General features: G+C 45.3%; 1 protein-coding gene across 1 annotated transcript in view; it reads right to left on the reverse strand.

Annotated features, from left to right (window-relative positions):
• Positions 1–315: 315 nt before the first annotated feature.
• Positions 316–22398, reverse strand: part of fnbp1a (formin binding protein 1a) — a gene marked incomplete at both ends in the record, with an annotated part of 38710 nt that continues 16627 nt past the window's right edge. Inside the window, 12 exons of the mRNA XM_080854393.1 lie at positions 316–491; positions 849–985; positions 1546–1670; positions 2158–2290; positions 3598–3707; positions 5512–5526; positions 6527–6709; positions 8099–8278; positions 12676–12822; positions 13706–13834; positions 18061–18075; positions 19804–19908. Of these exons, the coding sequence (XP_080710519.1) occupies positions 316–491; positions 849–985; positions 1546–1670; positions 2158–2290; positions 3598–3707; positions 5512–5526; positions 6527–6709; positions 8099–8278; positions 12676–12822; positions 13706–13834; positions 18061–18075; positions 19804–19908 (1455 nt within the window). The remainder of the gene's footprint in view (positions 492–848; positions 986–1545; positions 1671–2157; positions 2291–3597; positions 3708–5511; positions 5527–6526; positions 6710–8098; positions 8279–12675; positions 12823–13705; positions 13835–18060; positions 18076–19803; positions 19909–22398) is intronic.

Genomic DNA, 22398 nt, shown 5'->3' on the forward strand with positions numbered 1-22398 from the left:
ATTCGACAGCATTCACATTCTTAATGTACATAGAGGCTAACCTCACCTGATCAAATGCCATGGGCAAAGAGAGAGTGCGTAGATGATCTCACACACGCGCACACACACAGTCAAACACACATACAGTAAAGTTATTCAGATGCGTATGTTTCAGGTGAAGGAGCGGAAAGTTCTTGGTCAACCCCTATGGGGTGCCACCATCCCAGGTTTTTTCTCTGTATGTGTATGTGTGTGTGTGTGTGTGTGTGTGTGCCACCCCATTGGCAGCTGACTGTAGGCCTCATCTAACCCAGACCCAGTACCAGTGTCAGCGGTTCAAATATAGGTCATGGCACCTTTGTTGGTGTCGAAGTAGAGCTTGATGTAGGAGGTGGGCACGTAGCCCTCCTCGTCCTCGTTCCGCCGCACACGCGTCCAGCCGTCCCCCTTGTCCTCCTCGATCACATACAGCATCTCTCCCTCGGCCATAGAGATAGTTCCCTCGTTCTGACCTGGGGGACAGGGACACGGACAGGATGAGGGACAGATGGAAAGACACAATGTCTTCAGTTTGTGATGTTGGACACTGGACACACATTCAAACACTGATTCCCCTCCCCTGCTGCAGAGGTGGTAGATGGTAGATGGTAGATGGTGGGTTAACACACAAGTGGCCTTCATGGATTATGCTGTGGCTGGGTAGGAGTTTGTGTTGATGGGACGATTCTGATGCTGTTGGCAGTGTGTATATGTGTGTGTGTGTGTGTGTGTGTGTGTGTGTGTGTGTGTGTGTGTGTGTGTGTGTGTGTGTGTGTGTGTGTGTGTGTGTGTGTGTGTGTGTGCACGCGTGGGATGCGTTCCCACTATACCTTCAAAGGGGTAGAGGGCTTTGCAGGTGCCTATAGTGGGCAGTGGATCCTCATCGTCAAACTCGTCGTCAAACTCTGTGCTGCGGGACTTGAACTGGGTCTCCACACTGTGGTCCTCTGTGTAGCTTCCATCTGGGCTGCTCAAGGGGAAATAGCACCATAAGCAACCACGCTACAGTAGCTCTGGACACACACGTCACACACACACATCACACATCACACATCACACACCCACACCCACACCCACAGACACACCATACACACGCACTCACTCACACACACACACGTGCACACACACACACACACACACGCACACGTACACGTACACACACACGTATATATGTTATGGAGGCAGAAGAAGGGCACTGCTAGAAGTAGCCCTGCTGTTTGTATGAGTGTGTGTGTGTGTGTGTGTGTGTGTATGTGTGTGTGTGTATAAATGTATAACCATATGAAACCCCACAAGCAGACTCTGACATTTCACACATCACACACATCATTACACACATCCAGCTACAGGGTGTAGTGTGGTTTTAGGTTTAAACAAGCTGGACAGTAGAGCACTACATACACAACATTTCTCACTATGTGTGTGTGTGTCTGTGTGTGTGTGCGTGTGTGTGCGTAAGGATATGTGTGTGTGTGTGTGTGTGTGCGTAAGGATTTGTGTGTTTCATCATGTGTGTATATGGAGTACCTCTCCCTGTTCTGTGCACAGTTGTTTCCTACAGGAGTGTTTCCTTGGGAGTCGTAATGGGCACTCTGTCTCCTCTGGGGGTCGCTCTTCTCCAGCAACTTCCCCTCCACATCAGCCAACCAGCTCTGAAGAAACACATCACATGTCACATCATAAGCCAATCAACTCTCAGGAAAAAGAAACACATGATATGGCATAGGCCAATCAACTCTCAGGAAACAAAACACATGATATGGCAAAGCCAATCAACTCTGAGGATACAAAGCACATGACAAAGCATCGACCAATCAGCTCTGAGAACCCAAAACCCTACATTGTATATAAGCCAATCAATTCTGAGGCAACAAAGCACATGACATAACATCGACCAATCAGCTCTGAGGAAACAAAACACATGACACACCAGCCAATCAACTCTCCAACAACACCAGCACAACCCTACTCAACAAATCAGTCAGCCAGCACTTCCAAAACAACACCATAACACATCACACACAAACAACTACGTCAGGCAGCATCGGCAAATCAACACCACAGGACCACAGCCACCCAGCTGGGAGGAAACAAACACATCACCCAATGAAGCGCTAAGCTACGCTATGCTGCACTTGCCTCAAACTTCTGGGCCTCCTGCTGCAGTTTCTCCATGTTGTGAGCGATCTCTTCCAGGCGTGGGTCCACACTGCTGGGGTCGCCCATGTGGGGGTTCTTTATGTACACGTCTTTCATCTTGGTCAAGGCATCCCTGGACAACACACACACACACAGGCCATACTTTAACACTTAAAACCAGGGATTAGAAACGGTTCAAAGAACGAAAACGAAAACCGGTAAAGAACGACATTTTGTGATGAACGTAATCGAAAACCGGAACAAAAACAATTTCAGCTGTTCAGGAGTGAAAACAATATTTTCAATTTTAAATAACCGGTTAATAACGTTATTTTTCGTTCCAAATAACCTTTCTTGAAATATTGTGGGAATAAAATAATTGTTAAAATAAATCTTGAAATAAAGTTTTATTCCGGAAGTGATGGGCTTGGCTACCTGCCCGCTAAATGTTACCCAGACCGCCTGGCTGAAGTGAAACTACTGTTGACACTAGTAGCCTAACAGATCTGCAATGATTGTGCTGCCTGTGCCCGTTACCTAGGTCAGTGTAGAGCGTGCCTTTTCGCCTCTCAAATATATCCTGTCTCCTCTGCGCAGCAATTTGAAGGAGAATGTTTTGGAGGACATACTTTTCCTTTCAACTGAATAAGCAATTTGGTATGTAAGCTATCTGTTGTCCATTTCAAGGCTAACTCTCGAGTTAATAGAAGAGAGTAGGCATAGGCCTCTAGCTATGGACATGAGTTGTGTTTATTTTGCGCGTAATGGAGAACGTTTTGTTGGAGATGCTTTCCGAATTTGAATGTAGGCCTAAATGTGACCGGCTGAGTTTGTTGTCATTTTGTTTTGAATAGCCATGGGTCTAAGCTGCTGCATTTCTTGCTTTATTTTTATTGAACGGACTTCAGTTCGAAAGACATGTTTGCGTTTAAATGGTCCTGCAGCCTAATTTCATGTTGCCGACTGGAAACAAATAAAATTGAACTGCAAGGTGATATAATGTTGTTTCATTATTTATTACAAGTTGTAGGCAAACTCCGTTTCCACAACGTTGGAAAAGTGCGCATTGCATTTAGCCTATAGGCTTCACGCACGCGCACAACCCCCCCCCCCCCCCCCCGCATAATGACAAACATTAGCCACGCGCACACCCCCCCCATGACATTTTTGAAAAGAACGTTATTAACCGTTCTTTTATAAGGTTCTAACCGGTTAATAACATGAAGAGAAGCATAGGAACACTGGAACGGAACAGAAAAATAACGTTTCTGGTCAGAACGAAACGAAATGAAAAATATTTCGTTTTTAATCCCTGCTTAAAACCAATAACCTCTCAAAACATTAGCATTGTAGAATGTGTGTGTGCGTGTGCGAGTGCGAGTGTGTGAGTGTATGTGTGAGTGTGTGAGTGTATGTGTGAATGTGTGAGTGTGAGTGCACCTCTGGTCCATCTCTTTCTGCAGGTCCTTCGTGATGTCGTTGAGTTTAGCCTGCAGCTTCTTCCTCCTCTGCTCTGGGGGAAGGTGACTGTAGTCTTCAGAACCAGTACCCTGAGAAGAGAACACACACTCATCAATGTCGCACACACACACACACACACACACACACACACACACACACGCAAGCACGTACACACACGTACACCCACACGCAAGCATACACCTCAGCACATCATCAAAGACCAGCTGAAGGACATGGACCAGAGGTACCCACACACAGGGGCGGAGATCCCATTTCATTGCAGGGGGGGACAATACATGGGAACATTTCAGAGAGTAATTCCGGGGGGGGGGGGGGGGGGACATGAAAAAAATTGCTGTCACGATAGCTAGCATAACTTAGCTGCTAAATACCGAACTCTCTAACAGTGACAAACAGAAATTCTCTAAACGGCAATACATGTCCTAAGACACAATATCTACTCACAGACAAATAATGTTGAAAGTTCAAACGCATACCAAGGCTCTTCAAGGAGGAATTCAGCTGCATGCAAATTAACGTCTTCTCTAGTGCCCTGCGCAGCCGTGTGGAGTCCATGAGCCGTCCATTGAGTTAAATATTAATAAAATCAAGTTAATAAGTTCCCGTGATAATCTCCAAGAAGTCCGTTGATATGAAAAGATGTGGTCCAACCAATATATATAGCACTTGTTGTCTCACAACATCTCACTTATGGTGAGATAAACTCACTTTCATTAATCCAGCCTACTGATTTTTGCTTAGCCTCCTACCTTGATCTAATTATTTTTATTCAGACTTTACCTAACTTTCATGACCAAAAATATAAATTGGCCAGCGATTTAATTAGTTCTTTTGTTCATAAATGAATGTAGGATGGTCGGAGCAAAGCCTCATGGGAAATGCCTTTATCCAGTGAAAGTAGGGAAATGACTGACCGGCTGACAGAGGGAGAGAGAGCAGGTGAGAGAAAGCAGGTGAAGGAAACCATGAATGTAGACATATTCTCATATTTACTATTGTTTTATTTGTATAAATCCCGAGACTGTAGAATCAATACCACACTGGGTTAAGCGTTAGTTACCACGCCAGCGACCCGGGTTCGCATCCCGACTCCGGTGACCTGACAATATTAATAATGTTTTTTTTTTTTTTTTCAATTTTGTTGGGGGGAGGGGGGACACCGTTATGCAAGGGGGGGACGTGTCCCCCCCTGGATCTCCGTCCCTGCCCACACACACACACTCACATACACACACATAAACCAACACACACAGACAGACACACATGCACTCTCACACACAAACATGCAAACTCACATATGCCCGTTCACACACAAACACGCACGCACACGCACACGCACGCACACACACACACACACACACACACAATCAGCCGCATTGGAAATACCATCACAACACACACCAGTGCTACTTCAGGGTGCTGCAATACATGCCAGCACAACACAGATGCCCAGTGGAATCCTAAAATCATCTGTAAAACCCTGATCCATCAGTGGAATAATAAAATCATCATTGAAACCCTGATCCATAAGTGGAATCATGAAATCATCATTGAAACCCTGATCCATCAGTGGAATCATGAAATCATCATTGAAACTCTGATCCATCAGTGAAATCATAAAATCATCATTGAAACCCTGATCCATCAGTGGAATCATAAAATCAGCTAAATCATAAATCATCAACAAAAGCCATTAGCACGATTAGATGTCAGTGAATACTCTTCGGTTAAATTATAACTTCAGTCAAATTCAAATCCTGATCCATCTGTGAAATCCTGAGTCATAAGTGACATCATGAAATCAGAAGAGTCCTGATTCATCTGTGAAGCCCTGACCCATTAGTAAAATCATGACTTGGCAGTAAAACTTACCAGTTTGAGGGAAAGCTATCCAAGAGATGAGAGCAAACAGGACAGAAGAGAATATAAGTGAATAGCGTTCAGATGAAGATTCCACCCCACATACAGACAGGTGATATTTGGTAAGGATATGGACAAATATAACAATGTCAATGGACTGATTATTTCAACAGAGAAATGCTAGTGCTAAATCCTAATACTCAGTGGTATGGGTTAATCAACACATATATAGAATAACACAATAATCCCTCCATAAAGCTTGAACATTTTGGCAGACAGTGTGTAGTCTTGTTAAAGGTGCTTCACAGTGGCAGAGGGATCTTGACCTCAACACCAATTGAGGCTCCTGCACTACCGTTGAAGGGTCACAAGAGGGCGCTACTGACACTTCTTACAGTAATTACTCATGCATTGACGTGATGCTTAGTTGCTACATCAGAATCAGAATGATGTTTATTGGCCAAGTACATTTTCACATAGAGGATTTTTTTCTGGGTTAAGTTGCTCTCAATGTACTTGAACTGAAAACATGCCCCTACACGCCACTTGGAATGAAGTGACAGACTAAACCAATGTATTTATCTTGATACTTATCGAGTAATACATACATACTTCAACATGGCTGTACACAGATTAGGGGGTCCCAGAAAACACACATGTTCAATTCAATTCAATTCCATTCCATTCCATTCCATTCCATTCCATTCCATTCCATTCCATTCCATTCCATTCAATTCAATTCAATTCAATTTAATTTAATTTAATTTAATTTAATTTAATTTAATTTAATTCACTTCAATTCAATTCAATTCAACATGTTCTGTTGCTTTTGCAAACTATTCTTCCAGAGGATTTGGGCTCCCTGTTGAACAGACACACAAGACTGGCCTCTAGCTGCCCCATAAGGCCCCATGAACTCTCCTGACCCTGGATGAGACTCTGCTCGGCCCGGTGAGGCCTGGTTCCAGTGCGGCCGCCTCTCGGTCAGATACTATCTCATGTTCCCCCTCATGGCGGTGTGACTCACCCCTCTCTTGAGGCTGCGCAGGCTGCGGTGCTTGGAGGACATGAAGCCGTTGATGCGCTGGGCAAAGGGCTCCTTCTGCTGCTGGGGGGGCGACTGGGGGCCGTTGGGCACGGCCGACGATGGGGAGGGGGAGGTGGGAGGGGGCGGGGGTGGCTGGCGGGGGGACGCTAGCAAAGACATAAGCTACAGGTGAGATGAGGAGAGGAGAGGTGAGGTGAGGTGAGGGGAGGGGAGGGGAGGGGAGGGGAGGGGAGGGGAGGTGAGGAGAGGAGAGGAGAGGAGAGGAGAGGAGAGGAGAGGAGAGGAGAGGAGAGGAGAGGAGAGGTGAGGTGAGGTGAGGTGAGGTGAGGTGAGGTGAGGTGAGGTGAGGTGAGGTGAGGTGAGGTGAGGTGAGGGGAGGGGAGGTGAGGGGAGGGGAGGTGAGGTGAGGTGAGGTGAGGTGAGGTGAGGTGAGGTGAGGTGAGGTGAGGGGAGGGGAGGGGAGAGGTGAGGGGAGAGGTGAGGAGAGGTGAGGTGAGGTGAGGTGAGGTGAGGTGAGGTGAGGTGAGGGGAGGGGAGGGGAGGGGAGGGGAGGGGAGGGGAGGTGAGGTGAGGTGAGGTGAGGGGAGGGGAGAGGTGAGGGGAGAGGTGAGGAGGGGAGAGGTGAGGAGAGGAGAGGTGAGGTGAGGTGAGGTGAGGTGAGGTGAGGTGAGGTGAGGGGAGGGGAGAGGTGAGGGGAGAGGTGAGGAGGGGAGAGGTGAGGAGAGGAGAGGTGAGGTGAGGTGAGGTGAGGTGAGGTGAGGTGAGGTGAGGTGAGGTGAGGTGAGGGGAGGGGAGGGGAGGGGAGGTGTGGTGAGGTGAGGTGAGGTGAGGTGAGGTGAGGTGAGGTGAGTCGAGAGAAGGTCAGGTGTGGAGTAGAGGAGAAGACAGAGAGGAGCAGGGGGAGAAGACATTGAGAACATGGCTGTTAAAACACACACACACGGCTGTAAACAAAGTTTACTTTTAGTCATTTGGCCCAAGCACACAATCTATCCATGCCAATTATCTGCTCAGTTCGCTGGTTGTACTTTGCACATCAAAGGCAAAGAGTTGCCCTACAAAGTGGTATCAGATCCTTTCCCTGCTCTCTGAGGGACTGACATTTTAAAGCCGAAAAACACCGAAAAACATTCTGCTCTGCCAAGCTCTGTCTTCATCTTCTCTGCCAGTTTTCCCTTCACCTCAAATCATAGCAAACATCACACTCAACACCGTTTAAAATCACAGACACCACTATACATCTGAGAGGCCTATTCAGTGGGTCTGTCTGCGTGCGTCTGTGTGTCTGTCTGTGTGCGTCTGTGTGTCTGTCTGCTTCTGTCTGTCTGTCTATCTGCGTGTGTCTGTCTGCGTGCGTCTGTCTGTGCTCTACCTTGTTTCTCTTGATAAAGGACCAGAGTTAGTGAGTGTGTGTGTATGTGTGTGTGTGTGTGTGTGTGCGTGCCTGTGTGTGTGTGTGTGTGTGTGTGCCTGTGTGTGTGGTTGTGTTTGTGGTTGTGTTTGTGGTTGTGTGTGTGTGTGTGTGCGTGTGTGTGTGCGAGCGCATCCTACCTTGTTCCTCTTGATGAAGGGCCAGAGTTTGCCCCTGCTGCGGCGGCGGCTCTCTCCTCTAGCGTTGAGGAAGCTGGACTCAGACACGGCCCTCCTCATGGACAGGCTGTAGTCCTCAACCTCCACATCGCCTGGGGGCTCGAACCCTGACTTATACGTCTCCACCACCTGCTTGGTGTCCTGAAGGGGGGAGCAATCATGGCGGTGGAGAGCATCAGTATCCAACAAGACTCACAAGATTGTCATTCTCTACCATACTCAAAACCATAATCGTCATCTTCCTCCTCATCATCTTCCTCCTCCTCATGTCCTTCATCCCAAACTCATCTCCAGTAGTGTGAACCTGCCCTGCAGCTGGGGAGGGCAGCACACACATCTGGGCTGTGTTGTTGTATGTATGTATGACAGATCCTCACCCAATGATTTAATGACAGGGGTTGCAAATCAACACCCTGGTGTTCTGGTGTAGGTCTGCTGTGGACCCGCCCTGATCTGAGGTCAGATTCTGGTGTTCTGGTGTTCCGGTGTAGGTCTACTGTGGACCCACCCTGAACTGAGGTCAGATTCCTTAACTCCAGACCCTTCCAACTCTATTCAGGATCAACCCTGTCCAAAGCCATCATCACAGAACACCTCCAGGACTGTGAGACTACCATAGAGCCAGCAGCCATCTAGAACTAGACTAGACTACAGAACCATCTAGAACTAGACTACAGAACCATCTAAAACTAGACTAGACTAGATATCCTTCTAGAACTAGAACTAGACTACAGAACCATCTAGAACTAGACTAGAAAACCATCTAGAACTAGACTACAGAACCATCTAGAACTAGACTAGACTAGATATCCTTCTAGAACTAGAACTAGACTACAGAACCATCTAGAACTAGAGTAGAAAACCATCTAGAACTAGACTCCAGAACCATCTAGAACTAGACTAGAGAGCCATCTAGAACTAGACTCGAGAACCATCTAGAACTAGACCAGACTAGAGAGCCTTCTAGAACTGATCGGATAATTTGGGGAAGGTAAGACTGTCCTCCATCATCCTAATCACATCACCAGGACTAAAAGACAACCCTGACTATCATCCTAATGACATCTCCAGGACTAAGAGACAACCCTGTCTATCATCCTAATCACATCTCCAGGACTGAGACACAATCCTAAAATCATCAGAATCTGGAGCGGATATGCTTATGATCTGTTTCAGTCTCAACTATTATTTATGAGTGAGATTAGCACAGAGCATAGGGACAAACTGTTGAACCTGCACGTAATCCACAGATTCCATCCATCCATTCTTCTTAATCCCAGATATAATCTGCAGCGGTCCTAAACGCACTGCATCCACGTGTGTGTAGAGCCATGCAGCACAGACCATGAAGAACAGTCACAGACCATGAAGCACAGACCATCGAGCACAGACCATGCAGCTCAGTCACAGACCTGCAGCACAGATCCTGGAGTTCAGTCACAGACCATGGAGCACAGACCATGGAGCACAGACACAGGCCCTGCAGCTCAGACACAGACCTGCAGCTCAGACACAGACCTGCAGCACAGACCATGGAGCACAGACACAGGCCCTGCAGCTCAGACACAGACCTGCAGCTCAGACACAGACCTGCAGCACAGACCATGGAGCACAGACACAGGCCCTGCAGCTCAGACACAGACCTGCAGCACAGACCATGGAGCACAGACACAGACCTGCAGCACAGACCATGGAGCTCAGACACAGACCCTGCAGCACAGACCATGAAGCACACTTCAGATAACATCTCAAACCATCCGGCCCGGCAAGCTAAAAATAACACACGCTGTTGCTGTTGTTGTTGTGTGGTTTTTCATAATCCCCTCTTAACTGTTGAGATGTGTTTTAAAAGAGCCGTCGTGCTGATGCTGGTAGTGATGCTGATGCTGATCAGGATTGCAAATGGGAGATCCACATCAGCCAGCAGCCAGCAGCCAGCAGCCAGCCCTGGTTAAGATGGAGCTCAGAACCAGGACCAGATCCAGACCAATGAGCGGCTACCTGCGGTCACAGCCCTGCTATTACCAAGGGCAGACGATGGGCTCATCCCCACCACGGTCAGTAAGCCGGTCAGAATCCTCCCGCCAAAACTGCTCTCTTGTCTGTCATGGGTGCCCGTCCCGCGCCATGCATTAGGACTAAATGTTGGCAAACACCATCAGGGCCACTCACGGCCCCTCCAATGTGTGTGTGTGTGTGTGTGTGTGTGTGTGTGTGTTTGTGTGTATATCTGTGAATTACTCCTCGTCACCTGGGTGCGGTTTGCCTAGCAACACTTCCAGTTTGTTATAGGGCAGGATGGAAAGTGGGACAGCAATAACTTAAGCAGGCGGCTCAGTGTTCAGAGAGGCTAAATTATTAATCTTTGCTTAATGTAGCACGGTTTGCATCTCATGCATACACAGCACAGGATCACAGGCCAGGAAGTTGAGAACAAGAGTCACAGCTGGCTATTTTATACTTTATACTTATACACTGATATCATGCAGGATGATAACAGCAACATCCTCTAAATCCATGAATTTATGGAAAACAATCTAAAAAGGTTCAAACTTAATATCACATATCCGTTGTAACATTTGTATTTCAGTTCAGTTTAGGTAAGTGTTTCCATCCCCCGGTCCCCTGATCTGAATTCTAACCCTAACACTAGTGCAGGGTTTTTCCTGCATAGAGAAAATGTAGGCGCACGCCTAAGCCGTTTTCCCGAACGCCTATGAAAAATCCCGAGCGCCTAAAGGCAAAACAAAAAAGTCTGCGATAAAAAAAAACTGTCATCCAATTCAGCTTAATGGTGTTTTACACGCTCACGTTGAATTCAAGCAGCAGCAGCAGATCCCGCCTCCTACCCCCTCAGCCAATCATTGAACAGAGGCTTCTCCAAGTTTGCCAGACGTTAGTCACTTTAATTTGATTTTTTTTTTGTATAAAGCAGCTAGCAAGCAGTTGCCTACATTATCTTAAAAAAACAATACTTTGATAGTAGGCTTTAAGTTTGATTTAAGCAGTGTGTGCGTGAACGTATATATCCTATGTGTGATGGTAAGACTAATATTAATGCCATATATACAATAACTGATTTATGAGAGCTATCCAAAGACGATTTAGCAGTCAACCTACTTTACTCTGTATGTTTAGATGCTTTACAGGTAGCTGTAAGCCATTAGATGCCTGGGAAATATTTAGTATCTATAAATAACAGCTCACCTTTATCTTTTTAACCAGATTTGTAAACAGGTCGCGATCAACAGGCTCAATAGGTACAATAGGCTACCTTGGTTAAAAATCGAATTACGGTAGAGTCATGCTAGCATTGCGCTAAATAATTAGGCAGCTAACATTAATAAGTGGTGTTTACATAAAGTCACTTATTGTATATGGCATAAATATTATTCTAAAACACCTTCACTAGTTGTTTTAAGCAGATTTGTGAGCAATTCATCACGTATGCAATGCACGTCAGCGAATATGCTGAATAGTATGTTTCAAGTAGGCTACAGCCGAACTCTCGTTCTGTTTTGATCAATAGTAATCGAGTTGATAAGTCTGATTTATACGCAACTGTGAGGTGCGCGAATGGACAGAGCCAATCACTTAATTACTCAACCTGCGGATGCATCCTGAATTCATCAGTCGGCGGTTTCAATATTCATGGCTTTCAATTTATTTAAATATCTGCTATGTTGAGAACTTACACAGGTGTAGGCTATTACTTGATTTGTCTACGCGTTTAAACGAGTACCAGTAGAACGCGGGGCCTCGGGAAGGCAGACAACAGCATTGGTTTTGAAAGCTCAACTCGTTTGTGTTGCATCTCAAATATAATAATATTAATATTATTATTGATAAACCGGTGCGGTTGAAAACTGTCGTTCCACTGCGAGGGCCAGCCCGACGTACACGAATACACCTGTACAAATGCACATCCAATTTCCACTCAAAATACTGTCAAAAGTGTGATTATTGATTTCCAACGCAGCCTCCATTGGTGAAAATAATTGTATGTAGGTCTGTATAATAAACATGAATAGTAATAATAGATAAACTTGACTTTCATAATTCGTGTGTTCCATTTCTGACCACTGGTTAGTTCTAGATTCTATTGATATAGATTTCAGTAGTTTGCATATAGGAGGTAAACCTTGATCTTGAATCTTTTAACCATACATGATAGCACCATGGGGCTTGGACTATTGTCAATATATTAGCCTATCTATTTTAATGTAAAGTGGAAGCAAAATGATAACCTCAAGCATAGCCTCCATTATTTATGAAATGTAAAAAAAAAAAAAAAAATCATTGATTTCTGCAATTTTTTTTTGGGAGCACCGAAGAGCCATTTTGACCCAGGAAAAACCCTGCACTAGTGTCATGGAAGTGTGAAGCATTAATGTGCTGTTCCTCTTGGTAAGATTGATATTACTTAGGTGAGTTGACTGCACTAAATGGTGTAGTTGTAGTATAGAGACAGGCGCCATGTCGTGAAGCGTTGATAAATAAACTGATAAAGCTGGGGGCAGGGGGCAGGGGTCCCTCACCATTTTGGGGTCGATGGATTCAGCTGCCTTGTTCATGCCGTCCAGGCACTTGCTGACGATGGGCAGGACCCTGCGGTCCACGTCTGCGTACGTCCGCATGCTCTCCCCCACCCTCTCGATACGCCTCTCCTCCATCTCCTGGATGCGCTGCAACAACCAGAGAGAGAGAGAGAGAGAGAGAGAGAGATAGATAGAGATAGATAGAGACAGGGAGAGAGAGCGAGAGAGAGACAGAGAGAGAGACAGACAGACAGACACACAGACAAAGAGAGAGAGACAGAGAGAAAGAGAGAGTTGTATGGTTGTTATTAGAGCAGTGCTATTTTTATTGAAATTATATTGATATATGTTTTTAGATTTATATTGTTATTATTGTCTCGTTGCTCTTATGAGTTTTATTGTGTTTTGTGCTTTGGCAACACTGTATGGCAACAGTCATGCTAAAAAATGCAACTTTGAAATGAGAGAGAAAAAGAATGTGTGTGAGGGAGAAGGGAGAGACAGACAGACAGTGTGTGTGTGTGTGCACGAGAGAGAGAGAAGAAAGAGAGAGTGTGTGTGTGTGTGTGTGTGAGAAAGTGAGGGAGAGAGAAAGTCTGTGTGTGTGAGAGAGTGTTTGTGTGTGTGTGTGTGTGTGTGTGTGTGTGTGTGTGTGTGTGTGTGTGTGTGTGTGTGTGTGTGTTTGTGTGTTTGTGTGTTTGTGTGTCTGTCTGTGTCTGTCTATATCTAATCTGTGTGTGTGTGTGTGTGTGTGCACGACAGAGAGAGAAGAAAGAGTGTGTGGGTGTGTGTGTGAGAAAGTGAGGGAGAGAGAAAGTGTGTGTGTGTGAGAAAGTGTTTGTGTGTGTGTGTGTGTGTGTGTGTGTGTGTGTGTGTGTGTGCCTGTCTATATCTAATCTGTGTGTGTGTGTCTATATATGTGTCTATATCTGTGTGTCTGTGTGTCTGTTGACTATATCCAATCTGTGTGTGTGTGTGTGTGTGTGTGTGTGTGTGTGTGTGTGTGTGTGTGTGTGTGTGTTCTAAGTACCTGGAAGATGAGTGGTATGAGTGTGTAGTAGTGTTCACTCTGGTCCTTGTTGAACTTCTGCAGGCAGCTCAGGTAATCGTTTTTGCTGTCTGCAGCCACCTGGTGTCTGATCTGGGCCTGCTGACGCGCCTGCAGGGAGGGAACACAGCGATGGGTATGACAAACTACATGCACATAAACACACATATATCTCATAAACACACATATATCACATGCACACACACATACACACACACAGACACACAAACACACACATCCACACACAGAGACACACACACACACACACACGTCAGATACACACTTACACTCACATATCCACACACAGACACACACAGACACACAGACACACACACACACACACACGTCAGATACATACACACAAACACACACACTCACAGATCAGATACAGCCGCGGAAAAAATTAAGAGACCACTTCAAAATGATCAGTTTCTCTGGTTTTACTATTTATTGGTATGTGTTAAAGTAAAATGTACATTTTTGTTTTATTCTATAACCTACTGGCAACATTCCTACCAAATTTCAAATAAAAATATTGTCATTTAGATCATTTATTTGCAGAAAAATGACAATTGGTCAAAATAGCAAAAAAGATGCAGTGTCTTCAGATCTCGAATAATGCAAAGAAAACAAGCTCACATTCATTTTTCAATATTTGGTGGAATAACCTTGATTTAAAATCACAACTTTCATGTGTCTTGGCATGCTCTCCACCAGTCTTTCACATTGCCGTTGAGTGACTTTATGCTACTCCTGGCGCAAGAATTCAAGCAGCTCGGCTTCTTTTCATGGCTTGTGACCATCCATCTTCCTCTTGATCACATTTCAGAGGTTTTTTATGGGATTCAGGTCTCGAAATTGGGCTGGCCATGACAGGGTCCTGATCTGGTGGTACTCCATCCACACCTTTACTGGCCTGGCTGTGTGGCATGGAGCATTGCCCTGCTGGAAAAAACACTTCTCAGAGAAGATGGATGGTCACAAGCCATGAAAAGAAGCCGAGCTGCTTGAATTCTTGCGCCAGGAGTAGCATAAAGTCACTCAACGGCAATGTGAAAGACTGGTGGAGAGCATGCCAAGACACATGAAAGTTGTGATTTTAAATCAAGGTTATTCCACCAAATATTGATTTCTGAACTCTTCCTAAGTTAAAGCATTAGTATTGTGTAGTTTAAAAATGAATATGAGCTTGTTTTCTTTGCATTATTCGAGATCTGAAGACACTGCATCTTTTTTGCTATTTTGACCAATTGTCATTTTTCTGCAAATAAATGATCTAAATGACAATATTTTTATTTGAAATTTGGTAGGAATGTTGCCAGTAGGTTATAGAATACAACAAAAATGTACATTTTACTTTAACACATACCAATAAATAGTAAAACCAGAGAAACTGATCATTTTGAAGTGGTCTCTTAATTTTTTCCGCGGCTATATACAGTGCCTTCCACAAATATTGGCACCCCTAGTGAATATGAGCTAAACAGGCTATAAAAAAATATGTCTTTGCTGTTAATCATCTTGGTGTTTCACTCAAAATATTCACAAAAATCTTAGCCTTACATTGAAGTAAAATTATTGAAAGAAAAAAAAACTGTTGACATTAAATAAATATTTTTCATCAAAACATGTGTGCCACAATTATTGGCACCCCTAGAAAAATCTTTAATTAAAATCTAACTGAAGTATATTTCCAGTCATATTTTACATTTTTAAGTTCACCTGTTTGATAAGGAACTTAAATAATCTCCAAGGATCACAGCTGGAGAATTGTTGAGGTTAGTTGAGTCTTGGGGTCAGAAAGTCTCCAAAACTACCATCAGACGCCACAAGTTGTTTTGGAGGGTTGCCAGAAAAAAGCCTCTGCTGTCTATCAACAACAAACTAAAGCGCCTACAGTTTGCCAAATTTAAGTCAGACTTTCAATGGGACCGAGTTATATGGTCAGATGAGACCAAAATAAAGCTTTTTGGCAACAAACATCAAAGGTGGGTTTGGCGTAGACAGAAAGATAGCCATATAGAAAAGCACCCCATACCCAATGTGAAGTATGGTGGCGGATCTTTGATGTTGTGGGGCTGTTTTTCTTCCAAAGGCCCTGGACATCTTGTTAGGATACATGGTATCATGGACCCCATCAAATACCAGCAGATATTAAATGAAAACCTAACAGCCCCCTCCAGTAAGCCTTAAATTTGGCCGTGGTTGGACCTTCCAGCAGGACAATGATTCTAGGCACACCTCAAAATCAACACAAAAATTGTTCACCGACCACAGAATAAAGGTTTTGCCGTGGCCATCACAGTCCCCTGACCTAAACCCCATAGAAAATCTGTGGGATGAGCTGTAGCCAAGTCTACGAACGTTGACCTCAGAATCTGAAGGATCTGAAGAGATACTGAATGTAGTAATGGTCTCAGATCCCGTGCCATGTGTTCACCAACCTTATCAGGCATTATAGGAGAAGACTCAGAGCTATTATCTTGGCAAATGGAGGCTGCACAAAACATTACATTAAGGGGTGCCAATAATTGTGGCACACATGTTTTGGGAAAAAATATTTATTTAAATGTCAATGTTTTTTTATCTTTAAATCATTTTACTTCAATGAAAAGGTAAGATTTTTGTGTATATTTCGAGTGAAAGACTGAGAGGATAAACAGCAAAGACATATTTTTTTATAGCCTGTTTAGCTCATATTCACTAGGGGTGCCAATATTTGTGGAGGGCACTGTAGACACAGATGCACACACACACACACACACACACACACACACACACACACACACACACACACACACACACACACACACACACACACACACAGCTTATATCCATGCTAGTGTGTCCATGTAACACTTCATCTACTTCATCTTCACAGACAAACACACAAATGTCACACCATAGCCACATATGTACACATAAGATCATGAATACGCATCAGACATGTACATTCTCTGACATACACCATGGACACACAGCCTCAACACATGCCACGAACACCCATGCAGCAACTCACACACACATCAAATCCCACACACACACACACACACACACACACACACGCCCATTCATTAAGCTCCTCTCCAAGCAAGATGTTAAGCTCCATCCAGCACCATTGCTAGCGTGGCTTATACACCCACTGGTATAGCAAAGGGTGGAGACCAATCACAGGCCATCCCAGCTCCGACTGCCGTGACACACACAGCTTAAGTCACGGGCACGTGTGTGTGTGTGTGTGTGTGTGTGTGTGTGTCTCATGGGTCCGATGTGCCAGCCACATTAGATATGCACCATTTGTCAGGAGCTAACTCCTTTCTGTCCACTCTGTGGAGCAGGGGAAACACCACTGTTACATAACAGGCACACACACCAGTGTGTACGGTCAGTGGGTACCGGCAAGGCAACACTTACACTTACACACACACGCACGCACGCACGCCAAGCACACGCGTGCACACACACACACAATATATACATATAGTCATAGAATAGTCCGCACATCACAAAAAACAAGTACACAAATAGATAAATACACAAAAGAGGCAACAAGCACACAGAGCTACATACACACATACATTAAGTAGTCCACACAAACAAGCACACAGAAGTACATACACTCATATATAAAGCAGTCCACACAAACAAGCACACAAGGACACACATACCACATGTACCAGCCCCATGAACACACACACACACACACACACACACACAGGGACCAGTGCTGACACAGTGAGTGAGACACAACACAGCACAACACAACACAACACAGACAACAGTCACTTCACAGCACAGCACAGGAATGCAGCCAGCGGGACTGACTGAGGAAACTCAACCAAACAGATGCACAGAATGATGCCAGAGCTGAGCCCCGAGAACTAGTGAACGCGCCCGTCCACACGCATGCCAGACGGCCACAGCTGGAATGGACGGAGGGACGGATGGGGACGCACACACACCACGGACACAGGACGAGACGCGGGCGCCGGTACGACAGACACGAGTGGATGTGAGGGGGACGTTCTGGGCTGAGAGGGCAGTGACCTGTGACCTTTTGACCTGAGCTCTAATCACTGGGACAACACTGGCCCCGTGCCACCACCTGAGGGGGTCAGTGTCCCTGGTCTTTAATTGTTCAGAGAGTGGAACTGGATTTTTTTGGAGTGAGTTTACAAACTGCCTAACCAACTGTCTAGAATAAAGAAATAAAGAGTTAATGTGAAATGAAGGGGAGTCTTGACCTGATCCTGTCTGTGATCTGCTGTATGTCTATGGGTGGACATTGACTGGAACAACGAGACCGAAGACAAAAAGTGGACACGTTAGAAACCTACCTTGAGTGAACACCGCTTTGAAGACATGTTAGAAAACAAGAACAGACTGCGTTAGTTTCAGAGCACCAAACAGGCGATTGGCCATTCCCCTTCTGATAACTTTAGCTTTGACCGTAATGTACACAGGATAACGAACCTAAGCTCCTTTTCTACGCATAGAACCTGTATATTTCTACACTGTCTATTTGGTTTCATCCACCTCTCAAATAGTTTGATAGCAGATATATAGTTGCAGAGTGCGTTTTAAATTCTTTAAATATCTAAACAATATTTCATCTCCAGAGTTCTAACCAGGACAGCAGTATTGCGGCTGCGTTCAGTACCTACTCTCATCAGTGAAGGGCAAACAAAATGGCAGGGGCAATTCATCAGTTCTTCTTTAGTGTTCAATTTCTTCCACTGATAACATCAACATGGCCCTTAACAACCAACAGCCATGTTAGTTCAACTGTGAGAATAGAGAATGGGGGGGGGGGGGGGGGCTGCCTGTGCTGTGTGTGAGACCTCAGGGGACACGTCTACACGTGGAGCCCCCTACAGGCTACCTGCAGCTCTGCACAATGCAACATGCTAGAGGGATGCGCGCACCATAATGCTCTATCATTCTGCACATGGCTAGTTGGTTGCCTGGCGATCAGCAACATGTCAGGGGTTGCAATGGAGAATCCAACCCAGCTTCTATTTCAGCAGGACACACACACACACACACACATATTTCTGCACACACAAACACACACACACACAGGCCTTTCTGCACACACACACACACACACACGTCTTTCTGCACACACCTGCACACGCACACACCTGCACATACACACATACACAGGCCTTTCTGCAAACACACACATGTCTTTCTGCACACACACACACACTCGCAGCCCTTTCTGCACACACACACGTCTTTTTGCACACATACGCACACACAGGCCTCTCTGCACACACACACACACACACACCTGCAGGCTACTATATTACAGACATCAGATACCGAGGGGGCACATATTGAACTGTGTTAAGTGATGAGGACTGCCATGACAACAGACATGTTGAATGACTGAATTGGAGGAGAGACTGTTGGGCAGTTCTAGTGGGCGGGATTTGTGTGTGTGTGTGTGTGTGTGTGTGTGTGTGTGTGTGTGTGTGTATTAAATCTGGGGATTTTAAGACTAGACCGGCGGGGCCCCTGCAGAGTGTGTTTTCCACCCGTGCCTGCTTCTCCACACCTCACTAAACTCAATCAATACTGATTAAGCAACTAAATGATGAACCCAGCACACACACACACACACACACACACACACACACACACACACACACACACACGCTGTCCTTCCCCCATGCTGGGAGACACATCTCATACACCCAGTCGACAAGACGCATAACATCATCTGTTTGAGACTGATTCCAGCAGTCTGTTCACTGCATTTGTGATCTGTGTGTGTGTGTGTGTGTGTGTGTGCCTGTGTGTGTGTGTGTGTGTGTCTGTGTGTGTGTGTATGTTGGCTATTTCTGTTCATAAGACAACAGCCGATTTGGTAAATCTGGCATTATATGAAAGTTTTGAATCAGGTGCGGTAGGAGCTGGTGGAGATGGAGAATATGGAGTGCTGGAGTAGGACTGGAGCAGGACTGAGGGCCTCTGTATGGAAGAGGTGGCCCCCTTATGCGGGTCTGATGTGTAGCACCAGCAGGTCTTCTCACACACCCTTGAGTGTGTTTGTGAGTCTGACACTGGCCTACCTTTTCCACGTCGGCTTTAGTCACGTTGATGTCGGCGTCCATCTTCTCAAAGTAATGCTGAGCACGGTCAGCCTCTTTACAGTCCCGCTCGAACCTGCGTTTGCTCTGCACACACACACACACGCACACACACGCACACACACAGACACACACACACACACACACACACACACACACACACACAGACACAGACACAGACACAGACACAGACATAGACACAGACACACACACACGCACAGACACACATCATGAAAAGTCACATACACACCATCTCTGGGGAAGCAGCTGCCCAGACAGATCAAGGCCAGACCAGGTGTGTTGTGCTGTGCCATTCCTTTAGTTCAACTGGTGGAGTAAAGTGCTAACAACACCAGTGTCGTGGCTTCCACCTCCAAGGATCACAGACCAGTGGCGGCTGGTGGTTTTTAAAGTGAGGGAGGAAGGACTGCGCGCTTGGTTGCCATTGGCCCGTTTGTACTGTTGGTGGCATAAGTATGTGAGACTCAAGTTGTTTCAGGGTGTTTTGGTGAACTACAGCACAAAATAGCCGGGAGGGATAATTTTGTGAATAAAGTTGATAAATTCACCAGTGGCAGCATTGTACTTTGAAAGCTGGTGGGCAGCATGTCTTTGATGGACTAGTCCAGGCCAGAAGGAAAGGATGCAAAGGCAATTAGTCAAATCAGGACTACTCTTGATTTGTAAAACTAAATAAAAGATTCTGGGCCAATCATTGGGCCTATTTTTTCCACTCAATGACTGAAGCTATTGGTTGTAATATGTCTGATTATTTTCAGCTACAATTGTTTTAAGAAGAATGAAGACACAAGACCATAATTGATGCCATTTCAAATGCATCATGCTCTGAATCATTCACTTACATCCTTTTTCTCAAGTATTATTGGCTAGAAAAACGGCGTTCCTGAATTGTACCGTGGTCATCAACATAGCGCAAGATGACAGACAGCTGAGAATGACAGCTAATGTCTGTGGTCTCGTCAATTTGCCAGGAAAAGAAGTGTGCCCTGTTAAGTTCCTTTTCTAGCTCTGTTTCAATCGAATGGTGAATGGCTGCAATTAGATCGTTCTGGATTGTTTTTGACATGCCTGTGAGAAGACGGTGGAGCTTTCCAGATGTTCTGCCAGAACACGGTCATACTTCGCTATCACCTCCGCAAGTTCCCTGTAATTGCCCTTGTTGTCAGAATTTTCCCCTTCGTTATGCCCCCTGAAAGACAACTCTAGCATGCCTAGGTAAGCCGTTGCATCTAACAGACGTTTTACCACCTCCCTATTGCCACGCACTTTAGCGTTGTGCTGTTGAATTTGCAGCCGCACACCCTCATCCACTAACCGCTCTATAGGCATGGTGCCGCCTAGCAATGAAAGGCGGATAGCAGCACCAACGTGGTCTTGACATTTGTCGTGGCGCTTGGTTGCCCTGTCAATATTTTTTATATCAGTAAATCCATGAAAAGACCACGTTGGAGAGTTGACATTCATTAGTAAACAGGGCCAGCAATATAACCGATTGTTGGTAATGCTACCAGTCACCCACGAGTAGCCTACCTAGCAAACCATGTAGCACTCACGACACTGACTCTGCCGTTGCTTTTGGTGATTTCAATCTTTGGAATTGGTCTACCTGTTGCTTTAATGGCCAACTTGTCATTGTAACTCACCCCATGGAATGGTTTCTGTAATAAAACATGAACAATGTCCTCGGTTTCCATAGTTTACTTTATTTGCTAATTTGCTAATGTGTTCTCATTATTAAAATGGTCAGATATTCTTGCTTAACTGTGTCTCTTAGACTGGGCAGATTATCTTTCGTAGCCTAGATTTGAGGGGATAACCCCACCCACCATATCCAGGGCCTCTGCTTATTGGTTTATAGCGCAGACGTGACTCCAGCCTATTCGTTAATAGATTTTAGCGCTATCCAGACCCCTAAACTAGTCACACCCTCTCAGAGGAGGATCGTCCTCCTCTCTGCCATTGAAGTCAACGCATTCCACGAGCCGCCAGCGCAGGCAGAGAAATGAATGGGAGTCAATGGAGGGTAGAGGGAGGAAGGTCCTCCGGCAGTAATTTTCGATAGCGATAGGGGGTGCTAATGTCATCTTTACCCAGGGAAACTAACATTACATATAGGCCTACAAAGGTATTAAAGTAGTCCTATTTAAGGGTTTTAATTAATCACAGTAGTCTGGGCAAAGTACACTTTTTATTCTCAAAATGTTAAGGAGGATCTTCCTCCCTCTCCTCAATGGAGAAGCCTCCACTGTCACAGACCGATGAAAAACAATCATGTACAGTATATCTGCACTATAATGTGGAAGCACCTGTATACTGTATATAAATATGAATGTAAAGCTGTGAGCTTCAGCAACCAAAAACATGAAGATCTGTAGTAATTCAGCAATTCATTTCAGATTGATCTCTAACTCCATATGACCTTGCCTGTTCTTGTGTGCATCATTGCTGAGTTCCATTGATCCAATGCCATGTCTGTGTGTGTGTGTGTGTGTGTGTGTGTGTGTGTGTGTGTGTGTATTAGCGCTGGAGTGGATTATAATACTCTAATAGGGCTTA

Source organism: Sprattus sprattus (assembly GCF_963457725.1).
Source record: "Sprattus sprattus genome assembly, chromosome: 16".
In the NCBI taxonomy this organism is placed as follows: domain Eukaryota; kingdom Metazoa; phylum Chordata; class Actinopteri; order Clupeiformes; family Clupeidae; genus Sprattus; species Sprattus sprattus.